Source organism: Gastrolobium bilobum, unplaced genomic scaffold (assembly GCF_033153095.1).
Source record: "Gastrolobium bilobum isolate Gb01-03AN ecotype WA unplaced genomic scaffold, APGP_CSIRO_Gbil_v1 utg8594, whole genome shotgun sequence".
NCBI classification, from domain to species: Eukaryota; Viridiplantae; Streptophyta; class Magnoliopsida; order Fabales; family Fabaceae; genus Gastrolobium; species Gastrolobium bilobum.
The window spans coordinates 109,178-126,992 of NW_026896380.1; the positions used below are offsets into that span (position 1 = coordinate 109,178).

Here is a 17,815-nt window from a genome sequence, read left to right on the forward strand (position 1 = left end):
ATTGAGTATTTGATGGTTGATTGTGAAATACTCTTGGATGCAATGTGTTGATTGCATTACACCATGTGTAGGTGTTGGTTTTGGAGTAGAGTATTGTTGACATTGGTGAAGAACAAAGGTCGACTGAAGCATTGAGGTAAGCCTTCGGACCTTGGGTGTAATTCCCTTGACTGTTCTACCAAGCCCTGAAAGGGTAGAGGTTGTGATTGTGTATATAAATGCAATAAAATAGTGTAATGCTTTGTTATACGTATGGGTATGCATTTGGTGTGGCATAGGATGGTGTTTCCCTATGTTGGTATGTTGCATGACGATGCGTAAATCATACTTGGTAGTTAGCTGGCCGGTAGGACTATTTGCATCTGAGTTTCCTTAGGACAGCTTGAGAGCTCGAGGGATTTCTCTTGGAGATGTAGTGCACTTTGCATAGATATGTATTTACTGCATTATTATTGTTATTGCTATTACACTGATATGGAACTGTGGGGTGGAGAGATGCTCCAAGGACCCCTGGTTTACTGGATATATTCGTATATCTCACCCCGTGTTGTGGGGACCCCCTTTCAGGTAAGGATGCTGCAGGAGCCTCTGGTGGCAAGTGGCCATATCTGGATTATGCCTGAAATGTGGCATTCCCTTTGAGTTTATGCATGCCTTTTGTAGTTGACATGTATAGGATTTTATTTTGAAAGCCCATGTTCATTTGTATATCTTGATTCATTGGATGAACTTAGCCTATGCTCATGCCTTTGGTTACACCTTTTGTTGATGGGAGCCAAGGGAATGATCATAGTGTTTTGTAAGCTAAGTTCTATGATTTGTAAAGGATATGTAATGTAAATGATGCCTACTTGAAATTCAATATATGCATGCTTGTTATGTATCGAGTTGTTGAATTGGTTGGGCTGAAAATCAATTAGGTACCCTTTTGTTTAAACTGGTAAACGATGAGGAAACAAAGGTCATGCTGCCCAAATTCTAGCTAAATCTCATGAGGAGAGGTTGGATGAGTGCTAGGATTTAGTTTTGGGGCATGGACAATTGGGGTTTGTAATGGGGATGCATTTTCCCCTAGGCTTGGACTTGAGAAATGTGGGAATTGGAATTCCCTGGCAGCGCGCTTAAGCGCCCAGGAGCGCGCCCAAGCGCCCTGCTGCCCCTGCGAGTGCCAATGCATTCTGCCTCCTCGCGCTGGAGCGCCCAAGTGGGGCTTAAGCGCCCAGGATTGCGCGCTGGAGCGCCCTGGCGTGCGCTTAAGCGCCCTTTGCTGCAGAAAGTTGGGTGGCTTACTGCCCCCTCGTGCTTAAGCGCCCAGGGTTGCGCGCTTGAGCGCCCTGGTCCGCGCTTAAGCGCCCTTCGCCACTGAAGGAGGAGATGCTTCTGTCTCTACGCGCTAAGGTAATACGGTTATGATCACGGAATTGGGTATTATAAATTCGGTATGTTTTAAAATGAAAAATTTATCCAGATTTTAATTGAACCCATGTGATTGTAACTGCGCTTAATATCATAATGCGATGTTAACAAACCGGTTCTAGAACGGGGTGTTACAGTAATATCCAAGGGTTAGGTTTTATTATTCCATTTGATGTCTGACCTATGTCCAAGTAAGGTTTCAGCAGAACTTGATACCACCAATAATTCCCAAAACCAAACTCAAGCATCAGAACTTGATGGATCAATTATTGCTCTTCTAATCCACTTACCAGATAACAAAAAAGAAAAAGAAATAAACACGAAATTAGAAGAAGAAGAAGAACAAAACCATACTTCTGTGAAGAAGAAGAACGAGTAGAAAAAAAAATTAGAAGAGCTATCGACTACAAAGAAGAACCGGGAGAAGAAGAAATCGGAAGAGTGTGAAGAAGAAAATCATGACAAGAAAGAAAAATTGGGGATTTAGGGTTTGGATAAAAAAGAGTGGGCTGATTCGCGGTTAACCCCACCCTCACTACTAGAAAATGAATTTTTTTCGACCGAAAAATTCCGTCGAAAATGGTTAAAATTCCGTCGAAAATAAGTTTTTGACGGAATTTTCGACGGAAATGAAGCCGTCGAATATGCCTTCGTAGGTAACAATATTTTCGACGGAATTATAGATTCCGTCGAAATTTTTCAACGGAAATAATTTCCGTCGAATTTTTTTGACGGAATAATTTCTGTGCAAAGTTTCGACGGAAAAATAATTCCGTCTAAATTTTTCGACCGAAAATAAATGAAATTCTGTCGAAAATCTTGTCTCAATTTTCGACGGAAAATAAATTCCGTCAAAAAATTTCGACGGAAAATGAATAAATTTCCGTTGAAAAATCTTGTATTGATTTTCGACGGAAAACAAATTCCGTCTCAAACTTTCGACGGAAAATGAATGAATTTTCGTCGAAAAAACTTGTAATGATTTTCGACGGAAAATAAATTCTGTCGAAAATTTTAATATTTTTTTTATCTTGTGAAATCTCATCGGGACTATATTGTTTTGGATAAACTACGGGTATCTTTCACAGGAGACAATTTTTTTGAGACAGATCTGGGATTAAAGTTTTAAATCCTTTCTAAAGATAGTATTGGGCCAAAAGTAATTTAATATAATATAAACACTACATAAAAATTGTCTTTAGGTAAGTAGATTTTGCAACGTTAAGAATCGCAGTAAAACTTTAAAGCATCATGAACTCTATTCCGTAACAAAAAAATAGAGAAATAAGGCCAGATCCATCTATTCATTAAGCCTAATCCATATATTTTTTTAGGGGTTGTTTGGCTGGGGAATTTTCTTTTAGATATCCAGGAAAGTGAGGGGTTTTATTTTCCCACTTTCACTTGCATAGACATCCTCAAAAATACCCCAATCAAACACTACCTAAAGAATTATGTTTAGTATCACATTTCAAAAAATTTATCTGGGAAAGTGAGGAAAAGTGATTTACTTGGGAATCCGTTTTGTGTCTAAACAGTGAATGCAAATTTCATACAAGAACCACCCATTGCTAAGAAAAATAGAAAAAGTATAAGAAAAACTGACAAGAATAGGAAACTTATCCAATATTTTCGGTATTATTTTTTACCTATCAAATAATTTTTTTATAAAATTATCGAAAAACTCACTTTCCCACCAACCATATTACAAGGAAGCATGATTTTTAGATAATAAACACTTTCTCCACCACCAAACGCCTAAGTTCTCAAATGCCCTTGTTTATCTCTCTATCAGATGTCAAGCACAATAGACATACATTATCAGAGAAGAAACTTCTACGGTGAAGACGAAGCCCTAGAGCTCAATTCGCCTCAATTGTCAAGCTCGTGAAGGTCGCTGTCTCCAACGGTGAAGAGGGTGAATATCAAATTCTAGATCCGTGTATATTTTTATCTTTTTCTATCAATTTTTTGTGTTTTTTTATTTAAATTGTTTTGGTGATTTTGTTGGCTAAAATTTAGGGCTTTTACTTGATTTGTTTGTAGCAAAGCCAAGCTGAGCTCTAATGGAAGGAGCTAGATGCAGGCACTATGAAGTTCCTAAAGCACAAGATAACAAGAAGATTATGTGTAAATGAGTGTAGTTTGCAATTCACAATTTTTTGTTGGGTTTATTGTTTCTGTGGTTCATATTACAACATTTTGTATGGTGGTTTATGTTGATGAGCTCTTCTTGTTAACTGTGTAGTGGTTGTTTCATTTGGATTGAGGTATATTATGTGTGTGCATTATGTGGTGACCATTATCTGCTTTACATTGTGTCACTACATTGATTGTTAATTGAGCTTGAACTGGTTTTTCCCTTCTGTGATTAATATTATTGATTTCCTGTTACTAGCCTGTGGTTTGCATTGTCCGGTCTGTCATCTTCATTTTAACTGCGGAATTGGTGACCTGAGTTGTGATTTTCCTTTACTATTCCCTCTAGTTAACCGAACCACAAATGAGCTTGTTGTAGCCATCTCTCTTGATAATTTGGGGTCATCATATTACCTACTGGACATTCCTTTGTTGCCACTTTTGGGTTCTTTTCCTTGTTCATCAATAATCTTCATTTCCCTCATATTTTTCTTACCTGTTTCAGCTGCAATATGGCCCCAATGACTGGTGAACATGTGAAACACACACTTCAGCAACACCTATTTAGGAGCACAATATTATTGGTATCACAGGTTTTTTTTTACATACTCAAATATATATGTTCTTATCACATGTGCTTGGTTGTTTAACTGCTTCTCATGTTTACATTTTCTTAAATGCTATGTTATTTGATGTTGTCAACTATTTACTTGTTGAGTTGCTGAGACGACACGACTCACCTTTAAGTTTGGTGTGGTATGCTCTGTTCACTTGTGCATAATGCTGAATTTAGTGAAAGTGTGAAAAATTTAAAAATTTAAAATGACATTGAGTAGTATTATGTATAGGTAGATGGGAGTGGAAAGTTAAATAGACGCACTTCTCTAATTTATCAGTGCATAACATCCTCTAGCATATATTCAGTTTCTAATTGTCTTTGATTTCTTGTCAGCTTAGTATTCAATTTCATTCTGATTTATGAATTAACCATGTATCAACTAAGTTCCATTTCATGAGAAAAGTTCTAACATAGCTTAGCTTAGCCAATGCCTTAGTCACCGGACTGATACCTTAGAGAGGATTTGAGCCTAAAAACTTAATTTTCTTTGCTGAGTGGTCACTCTACATTGGAGTCCTTACTTAATTTAAGTTCTAGGTGACTGGTCTGAGCATTTCCATATGAAGGGCAATTGTTTCTAATTGTTTAGTCTAGAGTGAAAAAGCTCACCTTTTCATTGTATGTAATCTCTTAAACCCCTTATTTGAGCCTGAACCTTTTTCTTTTCTGTTTATGTAACCTGGAAGTAAAAGCCCATTTCCCCTATCTACTTTTATTGGCAAGCCATAGTATTTGGCTAATTCTCACTAGGCTGAAATACAAGAAAGTAGATAAAGCTAAGAAAAGAAAAAATAGAAGGTGATTAGGAGGAGATTAAAAAAAAGAAGATAAAGTAGCCGAAGTAAAAAAAGGGAGATAAATGTAAAAAAGGGGGAAAAGAAAACATGAAGTAAAATAAAAAAACCCTGTCCATTTTGAAAAGAAAAAAAATAGAAAAGTAAGTGAATGTGAAAAGTTGAGATTGTAAATAAAAAAGAGAAGGAGGGTAAAGAACAAGTTGGAATAACAATAAGGGAAGAAAGTTGAAAAAGTAAAAAAGAGATCAAAGCGAGCTTTCCCTTGTCTTATTTAGGCAATAGTCTACAAGGCTAGATGAGGATTAATCAAACACTTAAGGCCAACCTAAATTTGCCAAGTGTCCTGAAAAATAATTGTCCAAACCAATTACAAGCCTAAAAGACCCTTTGATGGAAATGGCTCACTAGATATCAAGTGTCTAGGGAAAATTAGGAAAGATACAACAATGTAGTGTGATGATGAGTGAATTACCTTAAAAAGAGAAAGAGTGGAATGAGTGAAAAGAACCCAGTGAGGAATTCAGTGAATAGGAGTGGTTTGATATGAGTTATGTGGGTGACTGCTTGATATGAATTGTAACACTAGTTGCTGTTTGCTTAATTGATAACTTAACATGAATCGAGTCATTGGTCTGATGTGGATATTAATGATTGATTGATGTTAGTAGTTGAAATGTAAGGTGATAAATGGAAAATTGAACTGTAAGATTATTGCACCTCTTAATTGATAAATTGACATGTAAAAGAAAGGAAAAGAACATAGGTTAAACACTTGATACTTGAATGTATGCTCGAGGACAAGCAGATTCTTAAGTTTGGGGTATTTTGTTAGCTTTGAATTTTGGTTACCTCAACAACATATTGCCCATGCTATTTGGCTGTTAATGATTTAATTTGCAAGTGAATGGGCCCAAAAATTGTGAGAAAGTGGCCCAAGTATGTATCTAACTTTGTGAATGGAAACTTTGTCATTTTTACTCACATTTTACCATGTTCTAACGAGAAGTGAAGCCACGTGGACATGTTATTGAAGTCGGGATGCAGTGGACCGTTGGATGAGCCTACAAATGGATGGACAACAATGACCTAAGCTCTTGGAATTAGTTTTCTTAGGGGGTGTTTGTTTCAAGTTTTTGAAGAGGATTACCGGGAATCCTTCTTTGGTAAATGTAATTACCACGTTTGGTAGAAGGAATAAATTACGATTCCCGGATATCCAAGGATTACCGGTAATTTGATTTATAAAGAAAAGTCACTATTCAGATTACCAAAAATAATATGGTAATTCGGAATACCAATCAGAATACCAAGCAAAAGGGAAAGCACAACAATAAATTTTGAGACAAAAATACTCCAATACACATAAAAATCTAGACCCAATCTATCAATTACAAAAGTAAAAATAGTTTGGGGTTATTTTTGTAAAATAACCTCATATTCCAAGTCATATTTCGTTCTAAACCAAATATGGAATTAGTAATTTTTACTCAATATTCCCGGTAATATTTTGGCGAACCAAACACCTCTTTCGTGAGATTCCAAGTAAACTCAATTTTTACTGAATTCCCATTAATCATGATTCCGGTCACCAAAAAATTTCTCTTGTACCAAACACACCCTTAGTGTTTTTTAGGTATATTAGGAATCAGTTCTATGACTCTTGAGTTTTTCAATTTTTACAAGTTCCATTTTTCAGTTTGAGTTGTAAGTTCTTTAAAAGCAAGCACTTGAAAGGAAGATTTTCTTGGAGGAGCTCAAGAAGATCAGAGTTTTAAGTGCACTTTCCGATTTCAACACTTTTTCGTTAAGCATTTTCCTTTATGATCAATTACTTCGAAGCTATGGTCTGTAATCTGATACCCGTTTACTTTTGAAGATCGGTTTAATGCATCGTTATAGTAGTTTCAGCTTTTCTTTTGAATTTTCTGTTAATATGAGTTTCTAATTTTCTCTTCTGAAATTTTGAATGGATTGAAGAGTACCCATTAATTCTAATCATCTGTTATGCATGTTTTTTTTTTTAACAGAACGTTGTACACCGGTATTGTTAATATTAATTATGATATTAAGTGCAGTTAGAATCACATCAATTCATTTAGGTGGTGTTTGGTTGGGAGCTTTTCAGCGGATATTTATGTTTCTCAAGTATGGCTTTTAGAATCACCATGTTTGTTTCAACGTATTTTCACCAAAAACTCATCTATCTAATTTGTATGGATTTATGAGAAACATAGATATCCGCACTGTTTAGAAACCCAATTTGAAGGTGAGATTTTTCGGAAAATCGGTTATCTGGCTTTTAATGCACTGTTGATTTCATAAAGTTACCTAATTTTTTCCAGTAAAGTTTTTCCCCACCAAACAACTTTTTTTTACATTTTTTTACCTATCTCATTTTATCTATCTTTCCAATCATTTCTCTATATATTACATTTTTCTACTATTCCAAAAATTTTTCCTCAACCAAATGCCCCCTTATAAAAATACGAGTAAACTTTTTTCGTCTATTACGCGAGCGTTTAAAACAATAAAAAGTGTAATAATTAAAAGCTGTGACCGTAACTGTAAACTCTCTGCGAAATAATTATTTAAACTACTTTTATAACATATATTACTTCTCTCAAGTCACTAAGGGGTTCCCATAAATCCACTTAGCCTACACCTCAATCTATCCATGCTTTATACTAAATGCCTTCCCTTTTTTATTTACACAAAGGATTTTATACCTCACCAATGTTCCTCACTTCCTAATATGTTATATATTTATTCATTAGCTTCGCGTGGGTTCAAACCGCGCTCAATTGGAGCACCGTAGCCCAAGATATGAATTTTCTAAGAAAAGGGATGCTGATTTCACAGGACCCCCGCGCTGACAGAGCCACTATTGCGCTAGAGGTAGAGAGAACGACGCTCATAGCGTCAGATTGGCGCCCATAGCGCCATGGTCCCTGCCTCCTACTAATGGGTGGCGCTAATAGCGCCAACTTGGCGCCCATAGCGCCGCAGTTCTGAAGGGAGGTACAAAAATAGGGAAGATTCGACCTATCTTGGTATTTTATCCATAATTTGAGTTATACTAATCCTATTGACACAACCTTTATCTTGTTGGAAAGGTAAAAGAAAGGTGTATAACTGCCATGAAGCTAAAGGGTCAAATTCTATCATATATGGGTGACAATTTGGGCAACACTCTCTATTTATATTTTAGAAATTTCGCCAGAGTCTCTTTTGTTTTTCTAATAATCCCCAAGTTTGCAAAAGTGTTCTATGCCCTCAATATGTACCTAATAATCATTGGGTGGCACACACAAGGACCAGCAATGCCTTGGGGCTCTTACAACCCATCACATTTTATATCAATTTACTCAATTCATAGCACATTACTTACTTTATTAACACTTAACATATTTCACTCATCAAGATCCATTTGCATGCATTTTCTACACATACTCATAATCATAATCCTAAAATAGGCCTATTGCCCTTTCATCACATTACATATACTTCATATTACACGAATCCAAATGTAATAATTACAATTGTCCAAATTACATCATAAGTAATAAAGTCTCCAAATGCAACATAATAAATAAACCTCAAAATGACATAATCCGTATGTAACTAGACTTAGGCAAAAACGACATGAACAAATATGACAATAAATCTCATCCTAAATACATATACAATGTTCATGCCCTAAGTCTAGCCTAGGCCCAACGGCCACCAAAATGCAAAATACATAATCCTACGTCTCAGTCATCCTACAGGCTTCTTGCCCACAGCTCCAGCACCACTGCTACCTCATGAAATAATGCCCCCAAAGTGGGGTGAGATATACGAATATATCTCAGTAACCCAGAGATTCTGGAGAATACTCCGTCCAATGGCTCACTTCGATGCATATAAATAACATAACATCTGTAAAACGGGATAAAGCAAGAGATTTAGTGAAATAGGGGAGCATAGGGATACAAAATACGACGAAGCTAGAATGGTCAATGCCAAAACCACGCAACGTCCAGCCTATTGGCTCGGCATATAAGCCTACGGGTTTCAACCAAGGCGTGTTCCCAGAACATCAAACCAAGACACCCTCCATCCATATCCACCCGAGACTTCCTAGTGTGCTCCTATCCGAATCACACACCACGACCCCAGGTCAACTGGAACTCCCTCTCGGAGACCTATCCAGTGGAAGTCCGTAACGCCCGAAGGCAAACTGTCTACTGGCCAGAGACACGGTACATCCTATGTACCAACACACATACTATATGCATGAACATGTTATCCTATATTACTTACATACACTTCCTACCATTACCCTCAACGGGCATGGTGGAACACACAAGCGGATCAAGTCCCAGCACCAAGAGGTTACCTGTATAATCCTCTCCACGTAGCTCCAATGCAATATATTTTCCGAGCTCGTTACACAACATAAATGCCTACACAGAGGACATTCTCAATTAATTACCATTCATACAAACACATGCAAGTTACTAATTCTACAAGCATGGTTCCAAGATACTCACCATAATCCCACTTGGTCCGGGACCAAGGGCAACCCACCGAGCTCACGGTTTGGGGTTCAGATCCATGTACGGTAACCTACAATGGCCATTTACAGATCATCAACACACGACAAATCTATCAAAATCCAAAAACGTCAAATTCTCCTCCCCCCATAAGTGAGGTTCGGCCATTAGTGTGTTATTTTACAAAATATTTTTCTTTATTTTCTTTCTAATTTTCTTAAGCACTCTTAGGTTACCAAAATACCATTTTAGGTGCCAATTTGCATCCTACATCATTCAAACATCATTTTGCCAATTGATTTGCTCTAGGTTCAATTCCACAATTTCACACTATCCAATATTTTTCCATTGATTTTCCAACCTTCCAACCATCATACAACCCTTCTAGTTACCATTTATCACACAACAGATCATCCAAATAATTTTTACAATCTCACATTGCTCTCTTTTCCTCTCTAGGCCGAAATCATCATAGGTGCATCCCAAGGGATTTCCAATCCAATTCAATTATTTCATACCTCATACAATTCCATTATAACATCATACAACCATCCAACCATCCAATTACACAATCCTAACAACAATCTCCAACACAAAGTCATGGCATCATCCAAATTTCCACTAAGTTAAACTCATTTTTCACCAATAAATTTTATTGCATTTATAGCTCCAACACATCGTTCTAAGACATATTCATCTAATAAACAATTTCCATTTGAGCTCTCTAACTACACAAATCATACAAAACCACTCTAGGGTTCATAAATTCAAATCAACAAGTCAACCAATAGAAAGTGATGAAACTTACTCAATAGTTTGGCCTAAGGCTCCTCCAAGACATACTAAACCATTGGAGCTCCAAACAACTCCATGAACACAAATCTACAACACATGGCCGCGGGTTTTGGGGGGTTTTCTCAAAATGTAGTGGGTTTCATGGCTTAATACTACTACCAATGAGCTTGGAAGGTTGTTTCCAACAAATTTCAAGACAAAAATCACTTGATTCAGTTGAGATTTGATTAAGTTAGGGGAGATTAAAGTTTCAAGCAATTTTTGGCCATGGAGGGGGTGAGGCTCGGTTTTGAGAGAGAGAAAGGGAGGGGAAGATGATCATGAATAGTGGCTTGCCATGTGTCTTTGATTTAAGTGGGGTGGGTTCCACTGCCACCTCACGCTATTTCAAACTAATTCGAATTTTCCTCTGATTTCCACTAAACATCCATAAATTCATAACCTATTTAGAATCTCTAATTTTTAACATTAACCATTGTCCTTTAATTACTTTTGATCAGATGAATCCTGAGTTTTTCGATCGTTCGGAGAAAATGCAGTTTTAAGCTGTTACGCGCGCTGTAGGCACGCTTCCCCAAACTTACTAATTTCTGTCAAATTTTATCAGAAATCATATTTCCTAGTTCTATAAACCATTTATAACTTGTATTCAAAACCTAGAGCTCAAAACTCAATCGGCACTTTTTATGGTGAAATCGTACCGCGGTATTTTTACCCGTAAAAATACTATTTACTGAATTTTCTGAAACTTGCCTAACCACTCAATTTCTCGTTCTGAATCCATTTCCAGGGTTATTTTCATCATTTGAGACCTTCTACTCAATTTTATCTTCCTAGGGTTGTGTGTTTGGCTATTTATCGTTTTACCCTTTCTTTGTATTTTAGCCTAATTTCTAGGATTTTCATTATTCCTTCACTTTAATCCTCATTTAATATATTAATATAAGATTTAGAAATGCGAGGTGTTATATTTTTTGTTTTTCAATTAGCAAATTTTCTTGTTTGAGAGCTATGAGAATGGTTCTTGAAATCTTTTCTACATGATTCTTTGATTGGGAAATCAAGTTTTATGATTTTTGTTAGTTGAAAGCTTCAAGATTAGGGATAATCTGAAGTGAAATTTGAGAATTTGACCACAACTAGACAGTAGCACATTTAAATTTCCCATGTTCCTAGGCGTAAATAATATTGTTCTAAGCTAAACTTGTATATATGAATTGTATACATGTATAAAAAACCTATAACCTACTTTCTAAATAGACTTTTTAAAAAACATGAGTATGTTTCATTTGACTATCTGTAATAGGTTGAGTCTAACCTGATATAGGTTGAGTCGTATGTCCCTGCTAAGCCGCCTAATCCATTTATACCCAATAAATTCTCTCATGTTTGATTCTAATCAAATTTCATTAATTTGATTATGTAAGTTATGCATCTAAACCAATCGGTTCCTTAATAAAAAAACATGAATGATACTTGTATTGATAATAAAATAGAATTTTGGATCTCTAATAGTAATTTGATTGATGATAAACAAAAGGAATTTTTGGTTCAATACCCTAAACTACCAAAAAGAAGAAGAAGAAAGGACCGGTCAAGTTTTATTAAGTCTCATTCATAGTAATCATTTATAAAAGAGTAAATCTTTATCAAATGATTGTAAGATCTCATCAATCCACAATAATTTTGATGAAAAATTAATATTCAACAATTAAAATGATCATCTCATCTTCTTAACAATTATTATATACTTAACCTTCTTTCAATTTTATTATTATTTTTTTAAAAAGTATGACAGTAAAATATAGAAATTTAAATGACCATTTTAATTATTGACTTATTTATCATTAAAACTCAGGAATAACTGCTAGTATGATGTGATGATCTTTAAAAGAAGGGTTATATATATATATATATATATATATATATATATATATATATATATATATATATATATATATATATATATTACTAGTGTATTACCCGTGCCGATGTACGGGGGAAAAATCAATTTGTTTGTCTCGTAAAAGTTTACTTAAATTTAAAATAAATATTATGAATAATATTTTTTGTTAAAATATAAGAGCATGATGTAGGAATAAACAAAAAAGATATATCTTTCTTCAGTCTCAAAATATCCAAGTGATTTGCAACTTAATATAATGTATTTGTAATAAAAAGAATTTAAACGTTGTGCTTGAATAATGTTGGATGAAGTATATTTGGAAGATAATATGAGAATTAAAATACAGCAACTACACAATTTATAATGACAGAACACAAACAAAACGCTAAACGATGAAACTCGACTCTTCATATTCATGTATTTCGCAAGACGTGCTGAGTTAAAAGACGCTTATGTCATCGCATGCGCAGACTCATGGGAATATGGAACGTCGTAGAAGAAAACATCTTAGGAAAACCTCTTCAGAGATAATTTTTAAAAAGCTTTAATGACAACACCCATCGTTTTAATGACTTTGGATGATTTTCACAACCACAAATCCTCAAATTACGTTAATTCCATAATGTCTTTGTAACAACTTCCCATAGCTGAGGTGCATCGTTTGAATGACCCAGATATCCCACGTTTCAATGACCCTGCAGCCATCACACTATCTTTTGAAATTCCAATTTCAATCCATAAAATTAAAACGTAGAAAGAAAAGAAATAAAAATATGGTATCTGTTGTTATGAACATGATTTATTATTTACTCATGACAATTTTACAGTGGGCCAAATGTAAAATTTAAATTAGTTAGTTTTAAGTGAGCCAAATTTAAAGTTAATGTTTGAGACACATTTAAACTTTAAATATTAAGAAATTCGAATTAAAATTAATGTCGTTTTGACACTGCAAGATATATTTTATTTTCAACTGTCCATGGCACATATTAACATATTTGAATTCCATTACAAAAAAAAGCGTTAATTCAATATATCAAATTTCTAAAGTGTATAAAAAAAGAAAAGAAAAGAAAATATGGTCTCAGTTGTTAAGAAATATTTAAAATATTTACTGAAAGGGATTTATTTTGTACTCATCACAGTTTTACAGTGAGCCAAATGTAAATTTTAAATTAGTTAGTTTACAGTGAGCCAAATTCAAAATACAGTGAGCCAAATCTAAAATTTAAATTAGTTAGTTTTAAGTGAGCCAAATTCAAAATACAGTGAGCCAAATCTAAAATTTAAATTAGTTAGTTTACAGTGAACCAAATTCAAAATACAATGAGCCAAATTTAAAATTTAAATTAGTTAGTTTACAGTGAGCCAAATTTGAAATACAGTGAGCCAAATCTAAAATTTAAATTAGTTAGTATACAGTGAGCCAAATTTAAAATTTAAATTAGTTAGTTTGCAGTGAGCCAAATTCGAAATACAGTGAGCCAAATCTAAATTTTAAATTAGTTAGTTTTAAGTGAGCCAAATTCAAAATACAATGAGCCAAATTTAAAATTTAAATTAGTTAGTTTACAGTGAGTCAAATTCAAAATACAGTGAGCCAAATCTAAAATTTAAATTAGTTAGTTTACAGTGAGCCAAATTCAAAATACAATGAGCCAAATTTAAAATTTAAATTAGTTAGTTTACAGTGAGCCAAATTCGAAATACAGTGAGCCAAATCTAAATTTTAAATTAGTTAGTTTTAAGTGAGCCAAATTCAAAATACAATGAGCCAAATTTAAAATTTAAATTAGTCAATTTTAAGAATAAATTGATCTTAAATCTTACACAAAACAGTAAACTTTTTGATTAAACTTTAAATTTAAAAAATACTAACAAAACGTTCAAAAAAATTATATATTTTTTTAAACGGTTATTGACATTATTTATTTACCAAACATTAAAAAAACAGTAAATTTTATATTTTTAAATTAGACGCTCAAATTTATATGAAATGTTTTAGTTGAGAAATAAGTTTGGTGAGACTGTAGATAAGGATATGGGTGTGCAATAAGGAAAAACGAAGCTGAAGTGTTGAATTATAGGTTACTGATCATTGTTAAAACAGTGATACAGTTCACAGAGGAATTGGAAAATGAAGTGATACGCCACTGTCACCAGTAAAAATCCATTTAAATCAGCGGTCATATTAAACACAAACTTTTAAATAAACGCTCGTTTTGAAAACTTCAATTTAAATCTTTGTTTAGATTAAAATCGTAGATAGGGATCTGTTTTGAAGTTAGAAATTTGATTAATTAAAAAAAAGTAAATTATTGAATTCCATTGAATAAAGGATAATAAATCAATTAGTCACATTAGCCCAATCTATGGGGTATTCTCTTTTGCTTCTGCATCAAATCTATTCAAAAGATCCCAAAAAAAAATTGAATTATGAGCATATGCACTCAACGTCAGCAAAAAAAGAAAAAAAAACACAAATATAATTTAGAAATAACGTAACTCTTTCTCAAGCTTTATTTTTTTTGCAGTCCGAACAGCTGAAAAATTAAATTCTTCAGTAATGGAATCATGAGAATTGATCATCGGTGTCAACATAGTCAGAGAAACATCACCAACGTCAGCACTATCACAGGTCTGACTCTCAACATCCTATTGTTTTTAAAAAAAATGGTACGTAAAGTAATCATGCTTAATTTTAAATTTCATAACGTCAATTTATATTCAAATAATGGCTTACCGCAGCCTTTTCTGGTTCCGACGATACAATTTCATTTTCGTGAGCATTATCGAAATTTGCTTCATCCTGTGATATAAAACAACCTATAACAGTCAACAAAATGAATAAGAAAAAATGGACATCAAATACAAATAGATAAGCAGAATACATTTGGATCGATCAGAGACTTAATGAACGCTGAGATGATGTCGTCGCTGTTACAAATTTTAGAAACTTGATATTTGGGCTCACTGTATGTGTTCAAATCCTTTTGTTTCACATTTATCCTGAAAAGCATTGACTTCTCATTCAGAACATTTAACTCTTCTGGAAATTGATCCAAATCCGAACCCTAAAAAAAATGCAGCTCGCGCAAAACGTTACAAAAAAAAAGGAATTTTTTTTAAACTAGACATAAAATATTACAACAACTACAGCGCATACAACATGCACATAACGACAAAATATACATGTTCACTATTTTACAGGAATGATAATACAAACCCTCTTGAAATGCAGCTCGCGCAATTCACCAGGACTCATTCCCAACAAAGAAACACAGTCTCGATCAAACAAAAGAAACGAAGCAGAATCTGTGTTGTCCACAACTCTGACTTGAACACTAAATCTATTGTTTTGCAAAATTATATATTAGCAAGAAATACCAGGGATTCAGATTAAAGACGATCTATAAACCAAGATAAACATATTACCTTGGATAATAATTTGCCCAATGTTTTAGACAATTCTTACAGTACCACTTCTCAAAATCCTCACAAACGGAAAATGGACATTTCTTGCAAGACTTGTACCACCAGTTGTATTTGCTCTCAATGCATTTTATAGTCCCATACATGATGCACGTTGTTACCTTAAATACAGCCATCGTAGCAAAAAAGGAGAACATCATCAAAACAGACTTTAAATCATCAATAAGGACTTGATAAAAATCAAGAAAAGCATCAAACAGACATCATTATATACCACAGAACAAAGCTTAACATCACTGATAAACTTTCTTTCAGTCTCCTTAAGAAAATCATTTTCGAAAGAATATGAGGATTGAGTAGACAACTGAGTCAACCTCCAACTGCTCTCCACACCATCGGTTGAAAGACTACAAAGCAAAAAATTATAACACGTTCAAGAAGAACCCAAATAAACGTGACACATAGGTTTAAGAATAATATACACACCATTGTTTGAACTCAACGATCTCTGGCACTTTTGAATCCATGATAATCCTTGTTGTATATTTTGTATTTGTTAACCCGACCTTACCTATTGAAAAAAAACAAATAATAAACAGAATAAGATTATTTGCCAAAAAACAAAAATGTTTATTTAGAAGAAACATACCCCTAAAACATTTTATCCTTTCCAGTTGAACTATTATGATGTTATGAGGAGTGTCGCTGTTTGCCAAAAAAGATTGCACCTCATCCACATAATGCTCCCACAAAGTGCACTCCAGCTTGTGACCCCTGCACACGAGTTGCAGCAAGAAAAACTTTAATCACGAAACATATAAGATAACAGACGACAACAATTTTTTTTTACTCTAACATTTTAAATACCTCATGTTGTCAAGCTCCAACACCACCATTTTGGTTTTCTTACCAGAAACCACACGATCACAAACTTCCCCAATTCCTGATAGTAAACCAATGACGTCTACAAAACAAACAGGGCAGCAAAAGTCCGTGATAAAAAATGCAACAATGCTCATAACGATAAGCAGTAAGGAGAAATATATTACCCACTAAATAAGGAGAGTCAGATGATTCTTTCTCAATGATTTCATAATCAAATAAATCAAATCCACTCGCAGAAAGATTAGAATCAACAATCGATTTAACATCAGTCCTCAAGTTGAAAGACAAATGATACTGATGCCTGGTTGGCCTGAAAATATCGCTATTGAATCCAACTCCAAATTTTTTTATAAAATAACACTCTCCTTCATGGATTTTCTTCCACACCTGCAAAGAACCCTTGACAGTGGCATGGATCCGACCACCCTACAAAAAAGCGCAAACAAATGATGTCAACAACGTTAAATAAAATGATCAGAAGAGAGATGGAAGACTTAAAAACTGCAGACAACTACCTGTTCATCCATCAAAACCATTTCAACATTGTCGTAAAAATTATTACGTTGAAAGTTAGGAACTTTCCAAGCCCGAACCACCTTCACCTTAATCCTCCAATCCTCCTTGGCAGGACTGACATCCTTCAGAAAATCATATTTTGAAAACATTATTTGGTAAGATGAAAAAAGAGAGAAGCACGACGCGATTTAGTTGAGGAAGCAATGGGCAAACAGCTGATATTTGGCAGCAGCAAAAAAAGAAAAATCAACAGAAGCAACAGAGGAAAAATCGTCCCCCAAGCGTTCCTATTTTATACACAATAGAAATAATTGTGTTTTTTCAATTTCTTCAACAAATCCAATGCAGAAGGTAGCTCAACATTAAATGAGTTCCCTGCCACCATTCACAATTCACAATTCAAAAATCAAATTTAAAATTTCAAGTTAAAATTCAAATTCAAATTTAGAAATTTGTAGAAAGCAGAGAATCATTAAATGAGCTGTCTGCCACCAACATTTATAACAAATCTTGACCATTCATTTAAATTCTGAAATCTTGTCCATCGATTACAATTTGAAAAATCGATTTTTGTTTTATATTTATTTTATTCACTGATTTACCAAAGAAGGAAAGATTTTTTATAATTTTGCAGTGTGAACACAAACTGAAAGTGAAGGAGAAAGAGACACGTCAGCGAACTTGCCAAAGAATGACATTCCTTTAAAATATAAGATGTTGTAGGACTTTTTTAGTGTCACGTTACTCTAATACTTTTGATGTGGGTCTCACTCAA

General features: G+C 34.2%; 1 protein-coding gene and 1 long non-coding RNA gene across 3 annotated transcripts; one reads left to right on the top strand and one right to left on the bottom strand.

Moving 5' to 3' along the window:
- Nucleotides 1–3,173: 3,173 nt before the first annotated feature.
- LOC133299468 (uncharacterized) lies at nt 3,174–6,534 on the top strand. 2 transcript variants are annotated; one of them, XR_009749931.1, is made up of 4 exons: nt 3,174–3,358; nt 3,463–3,546; nt 4,061–4,148; nt 5,978–6,534. It is a non-coding gene; the product is annotated as an uncharacterized LOC133299468 (long non-coding RNA). The 2 variants fall into 2 exon arrangements; XR_009749930.1 differs by having other exon boundaries at nt 4,061–4,139.
- Nucleotides 6,535–14,697: 8,163 nt separating this feature from the next.
- On the bottom strand, nt 14,698–17,189 carry LOC133299465 (uncharacterized). Its single transcript, XM_061498929.1, has 11 exons — nt 17,040–17,189; nt 16,689–16,950; nt 16,507–16,603; nt 16,289–16,413; nt 16,126–16,210; nt 15,914–16,046; nt 15,643–15,800; nt 15,434–15,557; nt 15,099–15,281; nt 14,951–15,016; nt 14,698–14,862 (listed from the first exon to the last, which is right to left on the bottom strand). Exons 1-11 carry the CDS (start codon nt 17,187–17,189, stop codon nt 14,698–14,700), a joined length of 1,548 nt encoding a protein of 515 aa, XP_061354913.1.
- Nucleotides 17,190–17,815: the final 626 nt, after the last annotated feature.